Genomic DNA, 22,623 nt, shown 5'->3' on the forward strand with positions numbered 1-22,623 from the left:
CAATGGCCCCAATCGCGTGTGTGGCGTGTCACAACGCGTAGGGTGGCAAGTTGGAGGCGACTGTCTCAACTTAGAATTTCAAATCTCACCGCCACGCGACGAAGGCGTCCCGCAGCTCCCGGCGCTGCTTCCCGCATCCAACGGCGGTTGGCGGTTAACATCAATTGAAAGGGACGAAGTAGACAAATTGGGTACCAGACCCTCTAGATGATCTATGCACAAGGCAAGGTGGAGCTTCTTAATTTGTCGTGCTGTCTTGTTCATGTCGCGGAGGCAGCGGCCCGCCGTAGCCTTCAGTCTCCCGAAGGTTGGAAATCAGCAACCAGTGGCAAGCGCTCCTGCAGCGTTGAAATGTCATAGAGTTGGGCTTTGCACGCGCTGTCATCATTTAATCATCGAAGCAGCCAGGGAGGCATTGAAGGCGAGCCCATACTTTTAGGCCACAGCCGACATCACAAGACATGTATTCGACATCGTCGACACGCCGTCAGGAAGATATGATAAGTAGGTAGCTTCTTGAAGGCAACAAGACAAAGTCATAACATGCGGAGAGGATATGGCAGCAACATAAGCCTAATTTACAGCACGCACCGTCCGAACGCTCGATTTATATACATACCCACACTCCGAACATGAGGTGCTGCTTCGCACCCGTTAGAGATACCACCTCCCGACCGTCGATCGCCTACTTGAATCTATGCAGCGATCGCCACCGGCTTCGAATCATCCTTCTTCCCCCCAGCAGCGGCCTCCGCTTGCTTGACCGCCGCTTCAGCCTGAGTTTTCTTCTCTTCGATCTCCTTCACCTTTTGCTCCAGCGCTTCCTTGCTCCCAGGCTTGTTGAAAGTGACGCTGCGGTGGTGACTCGCGCCTCCCATGGTTCCTGTCTGAGGCGTGGACACGTTCACGATGGGAGCGGTTGTCGAAAGCCCTCGATGGAATGCTGTTGGGAGTACTCGTCCTTCCGGGTGTTGGAATGGACACGAAGCACGAGTGCAGCCAGATCCAAAGCGACACGACGTAGCAATGTGAGTGCTCTTGTTGACCGGATGCTGGAAGGTACATCCTTGGCGGGTGCATGCAGCTCCGTATCGGCAAGCAACAGCTCCAGAAGTGGGCACAGCGAGAGGAGGTTTCGCCTGTTCTACAACTGCGTATAACACCTCAATTTACATGGCCTCCAGCAAAAGAATAGTGAGAGACGCACCTGCTTGTGGATTGACGGCAGCAGGACTGACGTGCGCCTTGATGCAATCCTTATCCTTGCAGTTTTTCCCCTGTTCACAGGCCTCATTGCTTAACACCATACCACTCTCTGCAGTGGCGACTGGCGACGGATGAGACCACCGACAATGGGCGTTTGTACACTTCAACGCGTATTTACACAGCGTTGGAGACTGTGGACGGTCAGGAATAGCGAATGCAGGTCGAGGGGGCTGAGGCGTGGTAGGGACTGGAGTAGCGACAGCCGGCGCTTCGATTGTGTTTGGGGGTATTGGCCGTGGAGGTTCTGCATTGACCACATGCTGAGAAACTGTGGATGCTTTCTCGTTATTCGTAATGGCTTCCGAGCGCCCAGTATGCGACGAAGATGGTTGTCCTCTTCCACGGCCAAACCCTCTTCCTCCTCTTCCAGATCCACGATTTCTCTCGCCACCGCCACCGACCATCTGTTGCGGCTGTCCCGGACCCTGAAAACCTTGCATACCGTTGAACATCCCCATATCCGGCATTCCTCCTTGCATAGGAAATCCACCGCCGAACTGACCCTGCGCGGGATTGAGCATCCCCAAGCTCGTTGCCATCTGTGCCATGAGCGCCATTTGGTTCATCATCATCTCCTGCAACATCATAGGATTCGCAGACCCTCCCATACCCATTTGAGCAGCCATCGCATTCATGTCCATGCCATTTTGTGGCAGGTATCCGGCAGCAAGCGCAGCTTGCATATTGGGATCGGCCGAGGCATTGGTGATACTGTCGATCCGCTGCTGGATGTCATCCCTATTCGCTCTACCTCCTGCTGGACCCCCGACCCTCTCCAACAAACTTCTGGGGCCACCGTGCCCATGCCCAAGCTGCCCATCCCGCAGCATCGCCCTCGGCCCCACAGGAACATCGGTACGTCGTATCTTGTTCGGTCCTGGCGAAGGTGAACGAGCCGACGCAGAACGTTTCTGCGCTGTCGGGGAATGAGAAGGTATAGCTTGAGAGATCGCTTGCTGATACAGAGGAGCGCCATTACGAGGACCACTTGGAGGGTTTCTTCGGAGTGGTTCGGCGGGGATATGGGGGACAGCTTCGCGAGTGGGAGTTTCAGAGGGGAGAGAGGGTACTGGTTCGTGGGAGGGCTCAAGATCAGATGTCGCTTCTTTTGGTGCGCCTTTGGCTGCTTCTGAAAACAACCAATCTGTGAAGCTTCGTTCTACAAACAAACAGGATTAATAACAGGTCGTCGCCCAATGCATATTGTGCCTCACCGAAGTCTGCACCTATCACTATTGGAAGATGAGATATAGTGAATGATAGAAATGAAGGAATAACGGCCACGCACAGTCCTCGAGTTCAATTGATATCTGAGCTAAAAGATGAGTCGTCAGCTGCCGTTCTGGTGCTCTCGACATTGCACATACCAGCCGTCTTGTTGTTTATGATCATTATGGTGATGTATTCCGCCATGACAGGATCTACAAAACATCGTGAGACGTGGAACCAAGACATTTTCGCTTAAAACACACCAGCATCAGGACTGTAACCTCGTTTCATAAGCTCATCCTGAATAGAATTCTATTTGGGTCGTCAGTCCAGCCATGTATCAAAGATACCTCGATGGTACGCACCTGCAAAGCGGTTGCCCGCTCTGTACCGATAGTAAGACCGAAAACCATGATGATAGTGTAAGTCGTTGTGCTGGTCGAGCTTCAACCAGGCTATTCACCAGCGTCCAGCAGATTATGTCACTCAAGCGTGACATATCCAAAAATAGGGTTTGGTCCTGAAATCCGTAAAATTTTCTCGAATGCGCACCCCTTGAGCACTTCGGCAGTAATCGAGTAATCAGTGATCACAGGGTGCTAAGGAAGCCCAAAATATTAATGTAATGGTCAAACACAAGGGGATGTGTACATGTATGGTTTTAGATTCTATCAAAGCTAAGAAGAAACTGAGTGATGAGTATCTCCTAGTTTGACAGGAACCCAATATTCTACTCAGTCATTCTAGGATACCTCTTCTTTCCCAACACAGTGCTCCCTCCTCTTAACAGAGCTCATAATGGCACAAGAAATACTTGTGATTTTTTGACAAAATGCACATACAGATTCTTCTCTCACTACATGGGCTCTTAAAAAGAAAACACATTGGAACATATCAATGCCCATATCCAAGCTTCCAAACAAGGTACTTGCACATATATTCTCCTTCCATTCTATAAAGGATACATGCTTGTGAAAGTGGCTGACATTGCTCAAAATAACATATGTATGTCATCTTTGGTGCAATGTGGCATTGAATTATCTATCACTATGGAGCAACATTATATTGTCATCTACAAAATGGGCAGAAATGGTATTTGTGCAAGCTAAGATGGCTGCCCTAAATATCAATGTTGGTTTTGATGATTGTAATCTCAATGCCAAGCATGGAGCCTTGTGCAAGGCACTAAGTCATTTAGCCCAAGTCTAGTTCCTCAGTCTACATAGACTACCAATATATAGCCCAAGAGTGATAGACAAGATCATGGCCACTTTGATAGACAGTCCTACTCTAATGCTTCAATCATTAAGTTATCTGACAAAGGAGAGTTTTGATATTTCCAATAATATCTTTTGTAAATAGATCCTATAGCTAAAGGAATTGGTCTTGCATACATACAACTTTAGCTAGTTATTACCACTTTTTCAATATAGTCTTATCTATATAACTCTCATTTGTGGTTTAAATGTGATGTCTCTATCCATGATGACTATCCTTGACATTCTTGGACATATACCATACTTGGAAAGTATCTTGCTAGCCCTGCTATACCCATGCTTAACCTCTTTAAGTCTTATTTAACCCTTTTCTTAGACTACAAGATACCTTTACTTTATTTATAAAATTTCAAAATTTATGTAAATGCATATAATTGTTATAAGTTTGTTTGACATTTTTTTGTCCTATCAAGCAGCTCTATTTTCTTCAACCTTAACCACAACAAAAATTACAGTGACTGCTCCTCTTCTTTTATTACCATAGGTTAGCTCACAAAATTTCTTTATATGTAATATATTGCTGGTGCTATTATAGACTCAAGAAGTTGGCCTATTAGTGCCATCACTGTGAAGCACCTAGATGGTGCAGGCCTCAAGATTAAGGTGGCAGAATGTAAAGATAACCTTTTTGAAATATGGGACTTGGACTATTATTTGACAATAGCAAAATATTTACTATTATTAAACCTTTCTGACTATGGCATAAACCTATGCATCTCCCTCTTAACTACCATTAGTGCTGCTTTACCTCTTTAATACCTTAAATAGTTAATAATATCAGGCAAATTCAGAGTTAGTATAAATCATTGGAAATATATCTTCACAGGATCAATTATGTACTCTCTATGAATCTGTTAAGACCTAGTCTTCATATGTAATATATTAGGAGGGTCCTGAATCACTAAGGGAATATGCAAAATCCAAGTGCATCCAATATAGATACTAGCAGCTACTTTGATATATAGCTCAGAGTTGATAAGAGATTTATAATAATATTATGATTCTAGGTAGTTACAAAGGTTATTCCACAGATATAAAGGTATAATCTGATAAGGGCCTAGATAATAGTAGATATGCTGTTATGAACTATTTACTATACTTTTACCATGATCTGCATAGGGACATATAGGACCCTTCTCCTATTTATACCTCGCATTCCTGTTCTATCAATACTTGGTCCATGCTCCTGTCTGTACATATTTATAATTGCTGTGGTAAAACAGCCATTCATGACATATGCTGCCTGCCAAAGTTTAGATAGAATACTGCAAGTCATATATAGAACATAGCCAGTATCGATATATTAAGTAGTTGAAAATAGTAGTAGAAAGAAGTACAAGTATAGGTTAAACCAGTATTATAATAGTTTGTTTTATTAGTTTGTTTTATTGACAATCAAAGGTCTGGCCTATTAGCAAAGACCTAGGTGCTAACAAGGTAGGGCTAGTACTAAGTGTCAAGAAAAGAAATAGTAGGGGGCAACAAAGGTGAATAAGCTGACAAAACAGGTCTTTGGCTTATTCTATATATACTATACCTAATTTAGGGCAAGATTGTTAGAAAGTTTATGCTTTTAAGGGTAAATAATTATCTAGCAAATAGAAAAAGAAGTGAGTAAGCCAAAATATTGGAGTATCAAATATAGGATAATCAACGGTTAAGATCCATAAGCATAATGATTAAAAAGTAGAAATAAGGGTTAAATTATAATTAGAAAATATGAATAGTGATGCTACTGAGTTAATTAGTCTAAGAATAGATATCAAAGTAATTGTCTATTGGTAAAGTTAAGAGGTTAGTCACTAGGTATTAGTTATCTCTAATATTTTACAGAGCATATGCTATATAATTAGGTAATTATTAGTTATGTGTTATAAGCTAACTCTTAACAGAATTAGTGGTCAAGCTATTTATAGCTTTGCCAAGGCCTACAAACATAGCTTTAGCTCTTCTTAGGGCTTCTTAGGCCTTTGAATAGATCTTTGAATAAAACATATACCATTTATGCCTTATTTTATAGACTTATGGATTCTAAAGGCCAACTTTTAACATAACTGCAAGCTTCTCAACCAATTGGTCAATATACTAAGGTAGCAAAAAGAAAGTCTACATTTACTGCTTTAATGTCTGTAGCTAGAGAATTGCAACATTGATCTATGACAAGTGGCTAAATTGACTTAATAGACATCTAATGCTGTAATATAGGATTAGAAGAAAGAAGAACTATGCAATGAGTGGTTAGATTAGGATTAACCATGGCCTAGTCTAGTAAAAATTGAGGCAGATACCAAAGATAAGGATAAGGATATCATCTTGATTAGGCAAGATTTTGATAATAATATAATTATTATCTAGAATAACAGTATTTTTACAATAAAGTAATAATCTATTGAACATCAAATAGCCTATTTTGACCTTATTACTTACTTCCAAATAGTATGTATATTTGTAAACAAGATCCACTATAGCCATCATTATAGTCTGCTATTTATAACTATATAGTATGTATGTATTTGATAATAAACATTGTATTTTCCTATTAGTATTAAGCCACTAGGCTTATTATGTGCAATAAGCATTAAAATGGGTTTTCTAGGCTATTTGAAGAGTAATAGCCTAACAAATAAAGACTATTGCTTATCTTTAGGCTTGTTCAAGAAAATCCAAGCTATTGTTGATCTTGTAATCAAACAGATAAAGGTGTTTCTCAATGATAGAGTAATGCTTGTTGGAGATAGAGTTGTCTTCCCCAATCCAATAAATGATTTTAGATATATTCCAAAAGATGACTCTATATACAGCAAGTCCTTAATATGTTATAGAGATATAAGAACAATAGAGGCTTTGAAATAAATCCAGTGCTTTCTTAGACTAGGTATAATACTTTGGATCTGGCAGAGTTTATAATGTATGAGCTAGAAAGGTAGCCAAATACTAGGCATAGTATAAAGATCAAGTTATATACAAAGTGAATGAGCTAAGCTTCTTAGAAGCTTATCTCAGCTATTAATATGTATAAGCTATTTAGGGCAGGATCAAAATCTAGTCCATGCTTCTGAATGCTAATCTACTTAGTAGGTATCAGGACTTCTGGATAATTAAGTTCTTAATCATGATTAGTAATCCACAATCTATAGTTTATCCATATATAGTAATTATTGCAAATATCTGTCCACATTATTAGGAATCTAGGAACCAATCATAATTAATATCAGTAAGCATTCAAGCTAAAGCTTATAAATGAGACATATATAGTAAGTGTTCATATATAAGCATATTAATAGTAATCAAATGAGTCTATAGTTTATATTCAAGTCATATGCATACTTTCTAATGTTTCTTCTAAGTCATGTGCCAAGCATGTGTTAAAATATGGTTCTAACACTCCAAGTATGAACATATATAATAAAACCATTATCAAATATGGGCAGGCTTGGAGCTAACTTGTCTATAGACTGAATGACCTTGTTAATAGTAAGGTGGAGTTCAATAGACATATGCAAAGCTATATAAAATAATGTGAAGTCAATGTGAAGACTAGTGAAGTAGTAATAGGTGTTATAAACTGCTTACTATATCTTTCTTGCTTTTACTATGATCTGTATAAGAACACATAGGACCTTTCTCTCGACTATACCTTGCATCCCTGATCCATTGTTACTTGGTCTGTGCTCTTGCCTGTACATATTTGGAACAGCTGCAGTACAGCAGGGAAGCCTTAGGCTATTCACTTCTGTCTAATCTAGGAACTGCTATTAACCAGTCTTCTCTGATTCAAAGACATTAGTCTGATCAGCCCTGAACCCTTCACATTTATTGCTCTCACCACTATTCCATTTGTGTTGGTATCAACTTGTGGCCTAGGAATCTCCTGTCCCAAACAGCTATTCATGACAATAGGAATACAAAGGTATGAAGACATGCAACAGGCATAAGGTGAGATAAAGATATGTAAACCCAAGTCATATTTGACTTAGGCAGCTTTAGGGACAGCAACATAGGCCCTAATAATAGGTACAATAGTGGTTTGAAGGTAAGACAAAAGTGATAAAGACAATGATGAAGATAAGCAACATAAGTGAGATCTTCTTATAAAGTTGAGCTCTAAACAAAGAGGTGTTCAAAAATGGTCTATTACAGATCTAAAGGTAGGTATTTATAGTAAAATAAAGTAGGTAGAGTAAACACAAAATTATACAATAAAATACAAGCCAGGTTACACCAAGCTTAGAAACTTGAAAGATAAAGGAAACTATGTGTAGGATAGCTTGTAGACCATAAAGTTCTATTATACAATAGTCAAGAAAGTAAATGGTATTTAATAAAGGAATATATGGGTAGGTGAAGTGGTCTATGCAAAATATATAGAGAAAGGAGTTATAAGACCTGCTATATCCAATAAGCATATGCAATAAATCCTGCTGTAAATAGAGTATTATGGAGCTAACTTCGAAGTGCTCATATAAGAAAGAGCATAGCACAAAATATCAAGGCTTGGCAGCATTAGCATTGCCAAAAGTGTTCCTCTGAGTAGTTGCATAATACCCAAGTAATCACACATACTATAAGATACTACAGTATTATACTGTAAAAAGGATAGCATTAACCTGCTATTATAACCCTCTTTATATAAGATATCTTAGGGGACATTATGCCAGGCTATGAGCCATTTTAACTTAGCTGAGGGCTACTAATCACCAATAGAGGCTTGTATAAATTTTTGCAAACTTAAGTAAACAATCATAAAGAGGATGTGAAAATAGGAGCCTTAGTGCTTAAAGAGGTGGTATACTCATCAGTAAGCATCTCTATAACACAATATTGTAGCAAGCTTTATTAGCCATGCCTATTGGACAATATAGGTCTTGTGATTATCATTTCCTTCTCCTTTGCAGAGTTTGCATTGTCTTTTTACTATACTCTTTACTAAATATCTCTTTGTCTCTTAAGCACAATAGGACCTTATGGTCAGTGAGCACCTTTGCATGTGGTTTCTCATTATCTCTCAATATTATAGTCTTGGTATAATATCAACTTTACTTTACCACCTTACAATCTCATATTTACTGTACTCACTTTAATTTTACTATAAATACCTACTTATGATGCTATAATATACTAGTTTTAAACACCCCTCTATTTAGAGCTCAATTCTACAAAAAAATCTTATTTGCATTGCTTTACCTTGACATCACTCTTGTTTTGCTTGATTCCTCTCACTTTTTTTGTTACCACTATTACTAAGGCCTTTATTACTGCCCTTAAAGTCAAATAGGTTGCTCATGACCATAGCCTATAGTATCTTATTGTACAAGACTATTGTCATACTATCTTAGCTCATTTAGAGCACAACTTAATAATTGTGTACATATAACCTAAGTAATATTATATCATCTAGCTTGATAATCTCACCATTATGTGGTATGTATCTCATATCCCATCTCACAACTCACAAAGGTCCTTTAATATTCTAGTAAAGTTAGCTCTTTACCTATTCAATATCTAGTGGTGCATTCTTGTGTTCTGTTTTTGCATACAAAGCTATTACTAGCATATTAGCAGTTAGAGTAGATTAGACCTTGCTTTTTGAGAAGGTCAATGGCAATTGAGAATTTATTGACAATAATGCTTTAAAAGCCTATAATAGAGAATTGAACAATGTCCTCTATTAAAATGGCTATTAACATATTGCTGCATTAAAATTTTGGGCTATAGTACACCATATTTCTAGTTTTATTCTAGGAATAGAAGATGGGGACACTCTGCCCCTACTAACTAAAGTTAATTTCTAATAAGAGGATATCCTAGAGAACTAGGAAAATGCTTTAAGGTTTGCTTTGATTGATGATAGTGATAAGTTAGTCCAAGCCAGACTAGACAGGCTAGACCAAATATAGTAATCAAAGATAAGACATTAGTTTAATCTAGGTAAGTATAAACAAGAGAATTGACCAATGCTATAGTAGCTAAGAGCAATATTGGTAAGAACCAGGTGAACATCATTTGCTTTTATTTAGAAGTGCTTGAGCCTATGTTAACTTCCCTAATCATATTATATAGTGTAAACCTTATACAACAATTAAAGCACTATTCTGAGCAAGCTCTATATAGTCTTGTGTATATCTCTGAATCTAATTTTCTCTATAAGTGCTAGACAAAAGTAAGTTAGACCATAAGCAATATAAATATATAATAAGTTTTATAATATTTATGAGGATTTAGGGTTATAGCATAGTTTATACCTTTAGAGCATTTAAGCATAAAAGTTAATATCAAGAGCTATAATACTGATAGTAGGTGTATCAAAAGAAAAGGTACTAAAATAGCAATAAAGCCACCTAAAGCAGCCAGTTCTTGATATATATGGTAGTAAATGCCAAATTAGAATCCAAAAGGCCCTATAAAGCTCTTATAAGGGTTTTCTAGTTAATATGCTCCAAAATCAGTTAGAAAAATGCTAACTTTTTCAATATTTTGGTTATGGAATATACTAAAACTAAAAAGGATAGTCATAATTTGTCATACCTGTTATAGTATGTCACACTTAGTTTGAGACTAAGTAAATCAACAAATAGAGCCCCTATAGTATTGGTTTTACTCTTATGACATAAAAGACTTTATACTATGCTATCAATTATTATGTTTCTATGTTTAAGCACATGCTAATCTGGCATTAGCAATGAACAGTTAGCCACCATGCCAAGATCATAAAATAGAAGCCTGTGGAAATAGTGGTATAAGGTAGGATTCTTAATAAAAAACAAAAATTTAAGTAAATATCATGCCCAGTCACAAAACTGAGCTTTTGTTATATGTTTATTAGAAGAGTAGTGTAGAAGTTATATGAAAGTTGTGCAAAAGTTGTGTTGAAAAAGTAACACAAAAGTATTTAGGGCTTCCTTAGATAAAAATCAAACTTCTTAGAGTCTAGTTAACAATATATAACATTTTGTAATATTTACTGGCAAATTCCATATAAACACCACAATTGCTGGCAATTGTCTAGAATTGGCAGATAGTCTCTTATTAGCAATTGTTAGCAATTGTCATCAATCAGGTACCATTGGCAAGATATATCAATCACCAACAATTACTGGCAATCTGCTTATGGTCTTATTTCCAACAATTGTTGATAATTGTCTACTATTGTGGTTGTTTTTTTGTCCTGCCTGGTCTTAACTTTATATCCACTTTTTAAGCTTTCCTAGATCTTGTTAGATATTGTTATGCCTTGCTACTCTATCTCTAAGTCATATTAGGGTACACTATGCCATACTACCCATGGCCCTAGCTAATTATTAGCAATTGTTGGATATTGTTGGGTTGAGGGCTGTGTTATAGACTTGGAGATCATTGGCAAATATTGACAATTGCTAAGTGTCTAGAAAGAGTTTTCAAGGGATTGAAAATTTATAAGTTCTGTAGAATGGAATTGATAAATTGGCAGCTAGATGAGTTGCACCCAATTGTGGCAATTTGCAATAATTGTGGTCCGACATTGTCAACAACTGCTGACAAATACCAGGAATTGCTGAGATTTGTTGAAAAATAGGTGTTTTTGAGGTAAAAGTTTTGATTTTTGTCTGGGTTGGTCCCTCATACAAAACTCATGCAATGATACTAAACTGCTAAAATTAGAGGAATACATGATGAAAGCCCAGTTTTATGACTGGGCATGGTATTCACCTGAATTTTGTTTACTTGACTAAAGATGATTTGGTAAGTGCCACTGGTCTCAACCTAGAATCAATACAAATATGCTAAAAACCGGGAAACATGATGTAATTTCAGCCTAAAATATGCTTCAAACGGGGAAGGATTTGACTGTTTTTTGCCCTCAAATATGCTAAATTTCGGGGAAACCTTCATAGGAGCTTCGCGAGGCCTGGCCCGAAGTGACTTCGACTCAGAAAGCACGGTTACGATAGTACGATCACAATCTTCCGCCCAAGTACCTACCTCGATGAGGTATCGAGCATGCTCAGTCAATCCGAGGTCGCGAAGCTCCTCGAACACTGTATCAGCGAAGACTTACCCGAGCTGGCCATGGAAGAGGTTCTGAGCGCGTATATCGCTTGGTGAGCTACGGCATTGCGACGGTGTTCGACGGTTCTCCGACACTGGTCTCTGAACATCAGATCTGTCTTCAGGAAGTTCATACACGGACACACCTGCAAGGGAGTCTTAATCAAGCTCCACTATCTGTCTATATATCTACGGGTCACGTTCGTGCAGCTTCGCTCTTCCGTTTCTATGCCCCAACTACAATCTGATACAAGCCACTCCCTCTACGACTGTTGACAGCGGCCGCCGATGGATCCTAGACATGGCCAAGGACGTCTTCCGCATCCTCGGGCTGGAGCTGACATTCGGGGGTGGACTCGTTGGTGCATGCCCTCGTGAGCGATCCTGCAGCAGCCTCGTCTAGCCTACCATCTCACCGCGAGCACCCCGTCGCGCAGTGAGCACGCGCATCGGAAAAGACACTTGGAACAGACTGCGCCGGAAAATCCCCCGTCGGAGCGCGTGGGCGGAACACTGCCGCACGGACTCCGAGTACGGCGGGCCAGTCATGTTCCACCAGCTGCGCGAGATCTCGCTCTATCGAGAGCCGGCGCGGCGCCTCGTCGACGCCGACGACCATCACGCCGAGCGGCAGCAAAGCTTCACGGCCAGCTCGCCCCCCGAGCCGCAGTCCACCTCGTCGGGCTGGTCGAACGTTCACGTTCGCACCACTCTTGGAGATGCAGAGCGCGAGGCGGAAGACGAGGTGTCTCCCCTGCCCGCGGCGTCCCCGCGCGACCCCCGCCGCAACTTGCGCTGGGCAGAGAGACCCCGCTGGTTGCGGGATTGGTTCCTCACGCGGCCGCACCTCGCTGGTCCTGCGATGCTCGACCTCGTCTCGCCCGAGTACGCTTCACAAGTTCCCGCGTATACCTCCCGCCGAAACACACTCCCTCTGTACAACTCGAGCGGAGCCTGAGAGGTGTATACACATGGTTGCATCGTGGATGTGCCGAGAATTAGCTAGCCTGTGCATGCAAGAATTTTGGAGCAGAGTTACGGTGTGGATTGGGAAGATGTGGGTGACGGGATCGCGTACTCTCTTTGCCATCACGTCCGCCAGCGTCACCGTCCACCATGGTTTGTGCGGCAACGAATGGGTGCGGACGCGAGCACCCTGAGGGTCATTGTGACGCACAGAGCAAGCAGGAGAATCACATTTTACGGACTAGCATACACACACATACGGTACGACTCTAGGCATACGATGCGTCGTAACTAGACTATAAAGCCGATCCCTTCTGTTCTGAAAAAAGACACAGGAAGGATTGAGTTCTGGGCAGACTCTGCCTTGTCGTCGGCGCGAATCGCGGTGCGCGGTCTGCATGCAAGACGAAGCCGTTTGCGAAATAGACTCGCGCAAAGCGGGCTCCGGCGCCGTGTCGACAGCGGCCTGCCCCGGCTCAAGCTCAAGGCAGCCTGGCCTGAACTCATAAATCTGTCAGAACGAAAAGGCGCGGTTCCAAGACGATGCGGAGCCTGTGCAGCGATACCGCGCGGCGCGCTGCTGTGATAATGCAAGAAAGGGGACCAGCGCCTGTGGAGTACCTCCCGATTCAACTTGACGTCGTGGGGACCGCGGTGGTGTAGCCACCGCCGCAGAGGGCATCAGAGGGCATCAGGATACCAAACGACACTCGAACGCCCCGATCCCAAGGACCCGTACGCAGCCGGACGGCACATGTGCGCGTACCGGAGCACCACGCCCGACGTGTGCAGAGCGCCCCTCGCGGCCCTACCCCAGACGTCCGCCTTTTCTCACCCCACGCTCGAGCGCGGGCGTCGGGCGTCGGGCGACACCGAGGCGGTAGAACGCGCTGTGGCCGCCGCCGTCGATGGGGGCGCACGACAGTCCATGACGCGCATCGCCGGCGGGTGCGGGGCGGCTCTCAGAGCGAGCGGTGCGCCTGCGCCTGCGCGGCGTAACTCACTCGCACGCAAGCTTATCTTGCGCGTGAGCGATAGGGGCGCGGAGGCCTTGGTATGTAATATGCAAGTCCCGCGTCCGCGTCCTCGCGTCGGGAGGTGGGTAGCAGCCGGGAGTCGTGAGTCACGAGTCGTGTTAGGTAGACGGCAGGTGCGGCGGGGGGTGGTAAATCTCCTCCCCAGGCCAGCACAGCACCCGTCGCGCGGAGGAGCGCGCGGGGGGGCAGAGGGCTGCTTGCGCGAACTCTGTCCGGTCGTGTCTGGTCGTATCCAGTAGTGCGTCATGCTGTATATTCGCGCGCGCAGAGCACCGTGGTATCCAGGATCCAAATGCCGGGTCCGCAGCCCAGCCGATGATGCCGCCGCCGCCGCCGCAGACGATGGCGATGACGCCAACGCGCGGATGCTCGAGAGCCGGGCGGGGAGGCGGTCTCTCGCAAGCCCTGCGCGACGCACCTACCAGAGTCTACGTATCTAGTAGGAGCTGACCAGACCAGAACATGGCGCGCGCGGAGCAACTCTTCGCGTCGCACGCAAACCGCCGGCGCGAGGCCCGACGGCTCTAGTGTAGCTGGCATGACTAGCCGCGCCGGACCAGGACGAGCGGGGAACAGCAAAAGGGGAGACGACGGAGCTGTGCGGTATCATAATACGAGGGCCAGGCAGGCGCAGGCGCCTGCGGCCTATCTTCTGCCTCGCCGAATATTGACACGTGCAGAGCACCGCGCGCCCGTCGCGCACACTGATGCAGCGCTCGGAGTCCAGCCAGCTAGCTATCGCACCGTCTAGGAGGGTGCTATTCGCGTAGACGCGAATTGTTCAGTCGGGCTGGGCTAGCACGAACGCGCGGGCGTGGGCTGGGCGGGCTGGGGTCGAGGCGGCGAGCGGCGAGTGGTGAGCGTGCAGAGCCAAAGCGCTTTATCTTTATCCTGAGGCGCTTTATCTTGAGGCGCTGTTCCCGCGCGCGCGTCTGTCTATTCTTTTCCTCCGCGGGACCCACGGGCGCGTGGGGGCACATCACGTACGGTGGGTGCAGGTAGAGTGGGCGCTCGGCGTTGCCGATGGATAAGATGTTGCTGGGTGTGGGCAAGCGGGGCGCGGTGTTTTCCGGGTACGGTGTGCTAGGGGCCGAGGAGGCACTGGAGTTGAATGTGGCATGTGCACCACGTGTGCTGTCGGTAGAAGCTGGGACGACACGGCGGGCCTGGGCCGAGGTGGGCGCCTGTTGTTGGTGGGCGGGGAGTGGAGAGCGATGACGTGTGCGGTGCGGAGCGGGATGGCCTGGGCAAGGCACGGCGACGTCATCGAGCCACCGCCGATAATCAGATCGCTGTCGCTGTCCCCCGCTCAACCTCGAGCTCTCCTCGTCCTCGCACCGTCCGGGCTCGCCCTCGCTCTCAAGCTAAGCACCTACCCCTTTCCCCCGCACACAATCCTCTCGCTCGAATATTACCCAATGCAACCCGCAATGGCCGCCTCCCCGCCCCCCGACACCTATGCCCGCTTTTCCTCCGTCCCCCCCGACCTCCATCCCGCACGCTCGCCCTCGCCCCCCTCCGTCCCCCCCCTCGCCCCCCTCTCCCCCTCATCCTCTGCCCTTATCCACACCTCCACCTCCGTTTCCCCCGCGTCGATACCCTTATCCGCGTCCTCGCCCCCGGGCCCCGTCAACGACACCGACAACGACGCAGACGCAGAGGGCGACTCGGACCCCGACGCACCCGACACGAGCGACCGCGCCGCCTCGGCTGACCTGGACCTCGACGACGCAGACGTAAGTGTCCAGACTTACGCTCCCTTCCCTCTGCGCTTTGCCCTCCCCCCGCGCTCCCCCCCGCCAGCTATCCTTCCTCCGCGCGTGCTCACGTTTCCAACCACTCCCCTCCCCCCGCTCGCGCGACCCCCCTCCCCCCCTCGTCCATCTCCTGCGCTCCCACTCCACGCCGCATCCGCGTCCCCCGCCCTCCCCTCTCCTCTCCATCGACGCCCTCCTGGCCCCGCCCGCCCAGTCCCCAGACGGCGCGATCGACCTCGAGACGTTCCAACAGATCCTCGATCTCGACGAGGACGACACCTTCGACTTTTCGCGCGGCATGGTCTCCGCCTACTTCACCCAGGCCGCAGCCACATTCACAAAGATGGACGACGCGCTGTGCGTGCCCTTCCTCTCCCTCTTCCGCCCGTGCCCGTGCCCTCTCCCCCCCCCCCTCCTTTTCAACATCTACTCTCGCCATGACTGACATCCCCGCCCACAGCGCCGCGCGCTCGCTCCCGGACCTCTCCTCGCTCGGCCACTTCCTCAAAGGCTCCTCCGCCGCGCTCGGCGTCGCCCGCGTGCAGGCCTCGTGCACGCGCATCCAGCACCTCGGCACCAACGACGCCCGCGCCGACCCCGCAGACGCGCTCGCGGAGATCGCCCGCGTCCTGGCGCGCGTGAAGCGCGAGTACGCAGCCGCGGAGCGGTGGCTCCGCGCGTGGTTCGAGCGGAACGTGCCCGGCGGGATGGGGGAGGAGGACTAGGCGCGCGTGGGCGCGGGTGTGTGTGCGGAGGGCGCAGTGGGTATGCGGTGGCTGGCCGGCTGGCCGGCCGGCTCTGGCTGGCTGCCCGTCGGCGGGCCGCGGAGGAGGGTTCGCTCGCGGCGCCGGAAATCTCTCTCTGTGTGTATGTGTGCGTGTGTGTACGCCGCACCCTGAAGGGTTCGAATGTCATGGTATATACCCTCACCCACAACCAGCATCGATTACCGGTATTTCACGATATCAGGCTAGGCCTCTCGTCGGAGTCCTCCCGCTCCCATCTTCTCTCCCCTCCCACCGTCATCTTTCCTCGCCTCTACCTCTATCTCTATCCCTACCTCTTCGTTCTCGTTCTCCCATTGCCCCCGCCTTCGACGAATCCATCGAAATCCAGCCCGCCGCTTACTACTTGCCATGCTACCTACTCGCTACATGCTACTTGCTACATCCTGCCTCTTCTTCCTCCACTACTACTACTATCGCTAAGTATCCAGTCTCGTGCATCGTCCGCTCCCCGCAATCGTGCTCGCCTCCCAGGCTTTCCGGCCCTCCCCGCTCGCCTCGCCTCGCCTCGCCCCGTCTCGTCTTTTTCTTTCCGCTTTTTTCCCGCTTTTTTTCTCATTTTCTTCTTCGTGTTTCGTTCTTCTCGTTCCTCGTTCTTCGTTCTTTTCGTTTTTCATGTTTATTCCCTGTTTCTGTTTCTGTTTCTGTTTCTGTTTCTGTTCCTGTTTCTGTTTCTGTCTGTCTCTGTCTCTGTTTCTGTTTCTGTTTCTGTCTCTGTCTCTGTCTCTGTCTCTGTCACTTTGCATATGACATCGGCGCACGCCAACGCTATTGGATTCTGGATTTCTGGACGGGTTTGCGCCCTGCGAAAGTTTGCGGGGCGTGGCTGGGCGCGAGGCGCCGTGCTAGTACAGTGTACGAGTACATGCAGGTCCGCGCGTACAGTACTGCATGTATGCGCGTGCGTGCACAGAGTCGCCCGCATCGTGTTGGGCCGTTGGCGTACTTGCCGTACTGTAAGTGGGTCGCCCGGCTCGGCGGCGGCACACCACTGGCACGCCATACCTGGCAAACACTGCGCCCCGCCCACCTAGCGCCCTCAGGGCCCATGATCCACGCACGCGCCTGAGTACTTACGCAGCTCGCTCGTATCGAGCGCAGACATGCATCTATCGGCGGCGCCGAGCGCCCAATCTATCTGTACTACGCATACCATACGTGGTGTACCCACGCGCGCGCCCGTGGGCCGTGGGCCCCGCGGAGGGCGGCGAGGGACAGACGCCCGCGCGTGGAACCGCGACAAAATAGAGAGCAGCGAGCGCCCTGCCTCCGCACCGCCGCACCGCCGCACCGCACTCTCCCGCGCGCGGCGCACACCTCCGCGCGCGCGCCTCGGCCTCGCGCAGCCTCGGCCTCGTCTCCAACCCGCCCGGCCATCTCCCGCGCGCACGGGCCTCCTCCCCGTCGTCGACGCAGACGCCCGGCGGCCCCCCGCGCGAATGTAGGCGCGCACGTCGTCGTGGGTCGGGGATGCCGCTGCGCGCGAGTCGCGAGGCCGGCGGTGGCCGCGGGCGGGGGCGGTCCGGCTCTGAGCGCGCGGTGCGCGGTACCTCGATGCGATCCCGTACGACGCTACGATGCATGCACCGTGCGCTCCCCGCCGCGCATGTCGTGTCGATAGCCCGTGTTCCCGTCCGCTGGTGTCGTCGTCGCGCAGAGCTCACTCGAGTGGAGCGCGTGCGTTCCACGGGCGTGCGGCGGCGCGTGTAGACCCGTCGCGTGGCGACTCGAGCGCTCTGCGTGGGTCGCGGTCAGGGCTGGTCATTCGCGGGGGCGCGAGGGGGCGCAGACGGCAGGGCGGTAGGTGGTAGGTGGCGCTCGTCGGGGCGCGCGCTCTGTGCCGTGCGAAACTGCGGCGGCGGGCGAGGGGAGTCTGTCTGTCTGTTTGTCTGGAGCGCGCGAGGTCGGCTGTCGCGGAAGGCATCGCCCTGCTCGGTCGTTGTGCGGTTGGTTGGTGGCGCGGATACAGGTCGAGAGGACGATCGTGTCGAGGGCTCGGTGGCGTTGTGGCGTTCTGAGAAAGGGCGGGGCTGCTTGATGCGGAGGGTGCGCGTGCGGATGCGTGTGGAGCCGCGCGGTGGGAGAACGCTCAAATGGACGTGCGTACTTGCAGCGCCAGGGCTCGACAGGACACCGCGCGAAGCGGAGGATACAAGGCAGGGCAAGACACGGCACGGAACTCATACTGCGAGGTGTAATAGGACACGTCGCGCGACAGAGTGCGCGAAGCACGCGTCAGAGGGGCAGCAGCGACTCGCGGCCGATCCTCGACGCAGCAGATGCGTCCGGCGCGAGGGGACGTCCCTGCGCACCGAGGAGGAACCGCGGCATGGACAAGGGTAAAGTTGGCGAGCGAGCGCCCTGACGTCGAGCCATCATCGAGGGCGCGAACGCGCAGGCATGAGACATTTATGTCCTCGAGGTCAAACGCAAGAGGCGATCCCGCACAGCGCACAGTCGCCGACCAGGGCGGCGCCAGAAGCCGGTCGCGCGCACCCGAGCTTCACTCGAGACCCTGGCTTCTCTGCAACGAGGCCGACAGGCACGGCGGGTGGCGATCGTTCATCTGTAGAATGCCGGCTTCGGAGTCCAAAGAAGTGGATTTCCGCGGTTTCGTACACGGTGCGCTCGGCGAGCGCGGGACGGCAGCGAGGTTGACTTTGGACGGGCTCAGATCCTAATCGGTAAGACAGAACGAGGGGGAGATAGGCACGGTGTTCGGTAATGAAAGTGAGAAGTGAGGATTCGAATGAATTCTTCATAGTGGGCCTCGAATCGTAAGCGCAGCATCTATCAAAGGACTTGCGCATGCTGGTCGTACTCGAGCCAAGCCCAGTCATAAATTCCCATCCTCTCCTTCAGCTCTGCTTCGGTACTTAAACTTCGGCGTCGGCGTTCTGGCACAAAGGAATACCGCATCTGGTGCAAGAGCACTGCGAGCGCGCCGCTATTCGAGATAGCGTCGTGGAATGCAGCGCGGGATCCGTCTGAAGATGAGAGCGCGTGCGAAAAGGACTGGATGATCTGAGAGGGAGGTTTGCGATGCTTCTGCTCCAGTCGATGTGTAGTATGGTACTTGCCGTCCAAGTCGACGAGGCGAACGTACCTCGATATCGACGAGCGCATCGGCCAATTTCTTCTTGCTCCGTGCAATGATAGAGATGCGTCTATCCTGAGCGCTGGGCTGCTAGGACTTTTGCTGAAGCCAGTCCGAGGCCAGAGCCACCATCTGTCATAATGAATATCATGGGTTCGTCAGAAGAACAAGTGACACGTATTCTGGATGCCTTGCCATCAGCATCCCACATGTCAGATCTCCGAAGCATGCCCACCAGTCGCGGAGAACAAGGAAACGAACCTAGCGCTGCGCGGCGAAGAATCGACCCACGCCCTCCCGCGCCTTCCCCGCCAATTATCGGCAGTCGTTTGTCCATGCTTGAAGCGCTAGTAGCTAGTCTCAAGCTTTCACAGATTTCGCCAGAAACTGTTCACAAGCCGCGCTTGTTATTCCCGTAAAGCTCTCGATATTTCAGTAATCGGGTATCTATAACCATCGCGCTATATCAATCACCTACGCTTGTACAGCATCGCAGTATAAGCTGTCTCATCAAGAAACAGGAAGCAGATCAAAACATAAAGCACAGACAGTCTGGTAAAGGGCGCTGCACTCGAGAGCAAAAAGTTCGGTAAAACACGTCCGAAGTCGCGGCGGGCTCAGAATGCTCAAGGGACCGGAGGCTTAAGGATCGAATTTTCTTCGAGCCAGTGAAGATGCTCCTCGCGGTGGCCGCGCACCTTGCGGTCAACTGACGATGCCCAGATCGGTACCGCGATCTACATACCCAACCGTCCGCACGCCAACAACGACACAAAAGTCCCGAACCATCAAAGTTAGCACGCGGATGAACAACAGGCGAGGGCAGTCGCGAAGAGTAGGAAGGGTACGCACGTAGGATATAAAGTCGAACAGGCCGTCGACAAGCCAATTGCGCCGCGGCGAGGCTTCGCGGCTCGACGCGCGGAAGAGCTCAGTGATGAAGTTTCCTGTTATCTGAAAGTCGCCACACCTGACGCCTGTGTCAAGAACCAGCCGCGAGCGAGACGCAGCACGAGCAATAATGAAGGCAGCCCGTCAGCCCGACGCACTAACAGAAGCACTAACGTGATGGAGGCAGATGGCACTGGGGATTGGAGACGCACCCTTGAGTAAAGTCGCCGCGGCGTCTTCAGGGGTGAGGGGAGTATCGTCCTCCTCGAACTCGCGCGTTATGCGGGGCTTGACCTGGTTCTCGGCTTCGTACCCAGGCGTGAGCATCGTCGGCGGGAAGAAGATGTGCACGTCGATGCCATACAGCAGCAGCTCGACCCGGAGCATGTCGGCGAGGCCGCGCAGAGCGTGCTTTGCAGGGAGGTAAGCGCCATAGCCGGGGAGCGTCATAAGACCTAACGTGGAGGAGACGAAGACAATCTTGCCCGTGCGGGACTGTTGGACCATGAGACGTGAGATGGCCTATGTGATCCGAATTAATGAGTTTTCGAAGTTTCTATTTTGACCCCAGCATGTAATCGTGATACGAGCTGGCCTGACCTGCGAGAGAGCAGGAATAGGACGAAACAAAGGAACTCACGCGTGCGGTCCATGCCTGTGCCCAGTATCCAGAATCCATGCCTTCCTTCAGCTCATTGTCGGTATATTCCACGAAGAACTTTGGCGTCGAGTTTCCCGCACACAAAAAGACTGCATCAGGCGAGAGACCGTCATGTTTGGTGGTGACGTCCTCGAGCGCTGCGCGGGACTCGTCGGCGGTGAATAATGAATGAGAAAAGGATTGGAAGATCTGCTCTGGACGCTGACGCGATTTCTGGTGGCTCAAAATAAGATGTGCTTCGTCATGATAGCGGGCCAGATATGGGCTCACCTCTATCTCGGCGATCGCGGTCGACAGCTTTGCCTTGTCCCGGGCGACGATAGAGACGTGTGCACCTTGAGATGCCAGAGACTTTGCAAGTGCGAGTCCGAGGCCTGAGCTCCCTCCTGTGATGTAGACATGCTGTTGTACGCCGTATTCCCAAAATTGGCAGTCAATATCTTTCTCTTCCGCTTGATCATGTCATCATCGCACCTTGCCTGCTGGGTTCCACCGCTCAGAGTTCCAAAACATATCTTCTTTCAACTCGTAAGTGAATGGTCGAAGGAAGTTGGGTGGGCGACGAAGTGAAGTATAGGATGCCGCTCAGACCCATAGGTGTCCATGTTTGTGCCAGCCAAACATAGAGCTCTCACAGACGATTCTGATGCCATCGAGGCGCTTTATCCACTATCACCTTAACATAGCACAATCACTGCGCTAAGTGTTTTTTTCATCATGAAAACTTCACTTGTGACCGTTTCACTGCTGTGTTCAGGTCCCTAAGTCCAAGAGAGTTTGATCATCCACCACAACGTGTTCCCTCCCAGTTGAGCAGGATGCAGTAGCTTGGACTCTATACACGTAGAGGTGCTACGCATCAACCCATTCCACGTTTTTGATACATGAAACAGGAACTTATTGAGCTGCTCAATAATCTGGTGGGTACATTCTGGCGCCTTCCTGCGGTCGTCGGCCTGCGTTCCATGTGTGCACCGCCCATCTTCAACCATTGATAGCCTAGAATAAGCAAGGTTTGTGATGACTCACCCAATGGACTCTTATAGCACTGCATCCAGAGTGATGTGCCCAAGAATATCTGAGGTCTAGATGATCAGATGGACATGTTTTACCCACAGCTGATTCAAGTATAGCCATGGAAGGGCCTGATACAATATGAGAAGGCACGCTATGTTGAGCATCTAAAAGAACGAGCTCGCTTTATATGAACAGGAACGGGAATGTGAAGCAGAGACTTCTTTTTTGCCAAGAGACATGTCCGGCACGACTGAGACGTCTGCGTACCGACTCCAAGCAGTGAAGGTATGTTCACTTCGCAGCGAGAGACTCTCCTTGCAAGGCTCTAATACGACGAAAGTATGTTCAACGTATGTCTAGCTTACCGTCCCCTTCCAAGACCCTTAAATCAACTCATGCGTGATGATCACCAGTTGCAAGCCTAGCTCTTCTGGTGAGCCGTGCGTCGCCCCAACGTCACTTTGAAGACTGATCTTTGAGCTAGATCCACGATACGGCCATCCTGTTAGATCAAGAGGCCTGACCGATTCACCCGTCAAGAAGATTTAACCTCACATGTTCATCTTCTAGGTGGAACTAATCTGGTCGACCAAATGGACGTTTCCGAAGGTTCTGTATCTCATCAGTCGGTATTC

The 22,623-nt window shown here is 49.0% G+C and overlaps 8 protein-coding genes across 8 annotated transcripts; 4 read left to right on the forward strand and 4 right to left on the reverse strand.

Moving 5' to 3' along the window:
- Positions 1–695: 695 nt before the first annotated feature.
- On the reverse strand, positions 696–2,888 carry HETIRDRAFT_431107 (uncharacterized protein; the record flags this gene model as incomplete). Its single annotated transcript, XM_009555083.1, has 7 exons — positions 696–1,150; positions 1,208–2,425; positions 2,481–2,498; positions 2,555–2,581; positions 2,634–2,687; positions 2,739–2,787; positions 2,841–2,888. 7 exons carry the CDS (start codon positions 2,886–2,888, stop codon positions 696–698), a joined length of 1,869 nt encoding a protein of 622 aa, XP_009553378.1.
- An 8,841-nt stretch (positions 2,889–11,729) lies between these two features.
- HETIRDRAFT_108399 (uncharacterized protein) lies at positions 11,730–12,735 on the forward strand (the record flags this gene model as incomplete). Its single annotated transcript, XM_009555084.1, has 4 exons — positions 11,730–11,830; positions 11,903–11,977; positions 12,057–12,151; positions 12,215–12,735. 4 exons carry the CDS (start codon positions 11,730–11,732, stop codon positions 12,733–12,735), a joined length of 792 nt encoding a protein of 263 aa, XP_009553379.1.
- A 762-nt stretch (positions 12,736–13,497) lies between these two features.
- On the forward strand, positions 13,498–14,220 carry HETIRDRAFT_456417 (uncharacterized protein; the record flags this gene model as incomplete). The annotated part of the gene is made up of 2 exons (XM_009555085.1): positions 13,498–14,018; positions 14,088–14,220. The coding sequence occupies 2 exons, from the start codon at positions 13,498–13,500 to the stop codon at positions 14,218–14,220; spliced, it is 654 nt and encodes a 217-aa protein (XP_009553380.1).
- Positions 14,221–14,538: 318 nt separating this feature from the next.
- HETIRDRAFT_456418 (uncharacterized protein) lies at positions 14,539–15,047 on the reverse strand (the record flags this gene model as incomplete). Its single annotated transcript, XM_009555086.1, has 2 exons — positions 14,539–14,881; positions 14,935–15,047. 2 exons carry the CDS (start codon positions 15,045–15,047, stop codon positions 14,539–14,541), a joined length of 456 nt encoding a protein of 151 aa, XP_009553381.1.
- Positions 15,048–15,754: 707 nt separating this feature from the next.
- HETIRDRAFT_332169 (uncharacterized protein) lies at positions 15,755–16,262 on the forward strand (the record flags this gene model as incomplete). Its single annotated transcript, XM_009555087.1, has 2 exons — positions 15,755–15,894; positions 15,998–16,262. Coding segments are annotated over 2 exons (405 nt in total), but the record flags the coding sequence as incomplete, so codon positions are not given.
- A 1,163-nt stretch (positions 16,263–17,425) lies between these two features.
- Positions 17,426–18,032, forward strand: HETIRDRAFT_108396 (uncharacterized protein; the record flags this gene model as incomplete). The annotated part of the gene is made up of 2 exons (XM_009555088.1): positions 17,426–17,763; positions 17,810–18,032. 2 exons carry the CDS (start codon positions 17,426–17,428, stop codon positions 18,030–18,032), a joined length of 561 nt encoding a protein of 186 aa, XP_009553383.1.
- A 41-nt stretch (positions 18,033–18,073) lies between these two features.
- Positions 18,074–19,084, reverse strand: HETIRDRAFT_108395 (uncharacterized protein; the record flags this gene model as incomplete). Its single annotated transcript, XM_009555089.1, has 3 exons — positions 18,074–18,443; positions 18,509–18,683; positions 18,778–19,084. The coding sequence occupies 3 exons, from the start codon at positions 19,082–19,084 to the stop codon at positions 18,074–18,076; spliced, it is 852 nt and encodes a 283-aa protein (XP_009553384.1).
- Positions 19,085–20,045: 961 nt separating this feature from the next.
- Positions 20,046–21,484, reverse strand: HETIRDRAFT_423527 (uncharacterized protein; the record flags this gene model as incomplete). The annotated part of the gene is made up of 6 exons (XM_009555090.1): positions 20,046–20,156; positions 20,272–20,396; positions 20,523–20,832; positions 20,951–21,184; positions 21,242–21,373; positions 21,446–21,484. The coding sequence occupies 6 exons, from the start codon at positions 21,482–21,484 to the stop codon at positions 20,046–20,048; spliced, it is 951 nt and encodes a 316-aa protein (XP_009553385.1).
- Positions 21,485–22,623: the final 1,139 nt, after the last annotated feature.

This window comes from Heterobasidion irregulare (assembly GCF_000320585.1).
Source record: "Heterobasidion irregulare TC 32-1 unplaced genomic scaffold scaffold_14, whole genome shotgun sequence".
Classification (NCBI taxonomy): domain Eukaryota; kingdom Fungi; phylum Basidiomycota; class Agaricomycetes; order Russulales; family Bondarzewiaceae; genus Heterobasidion; species Heterobasidion irregulare.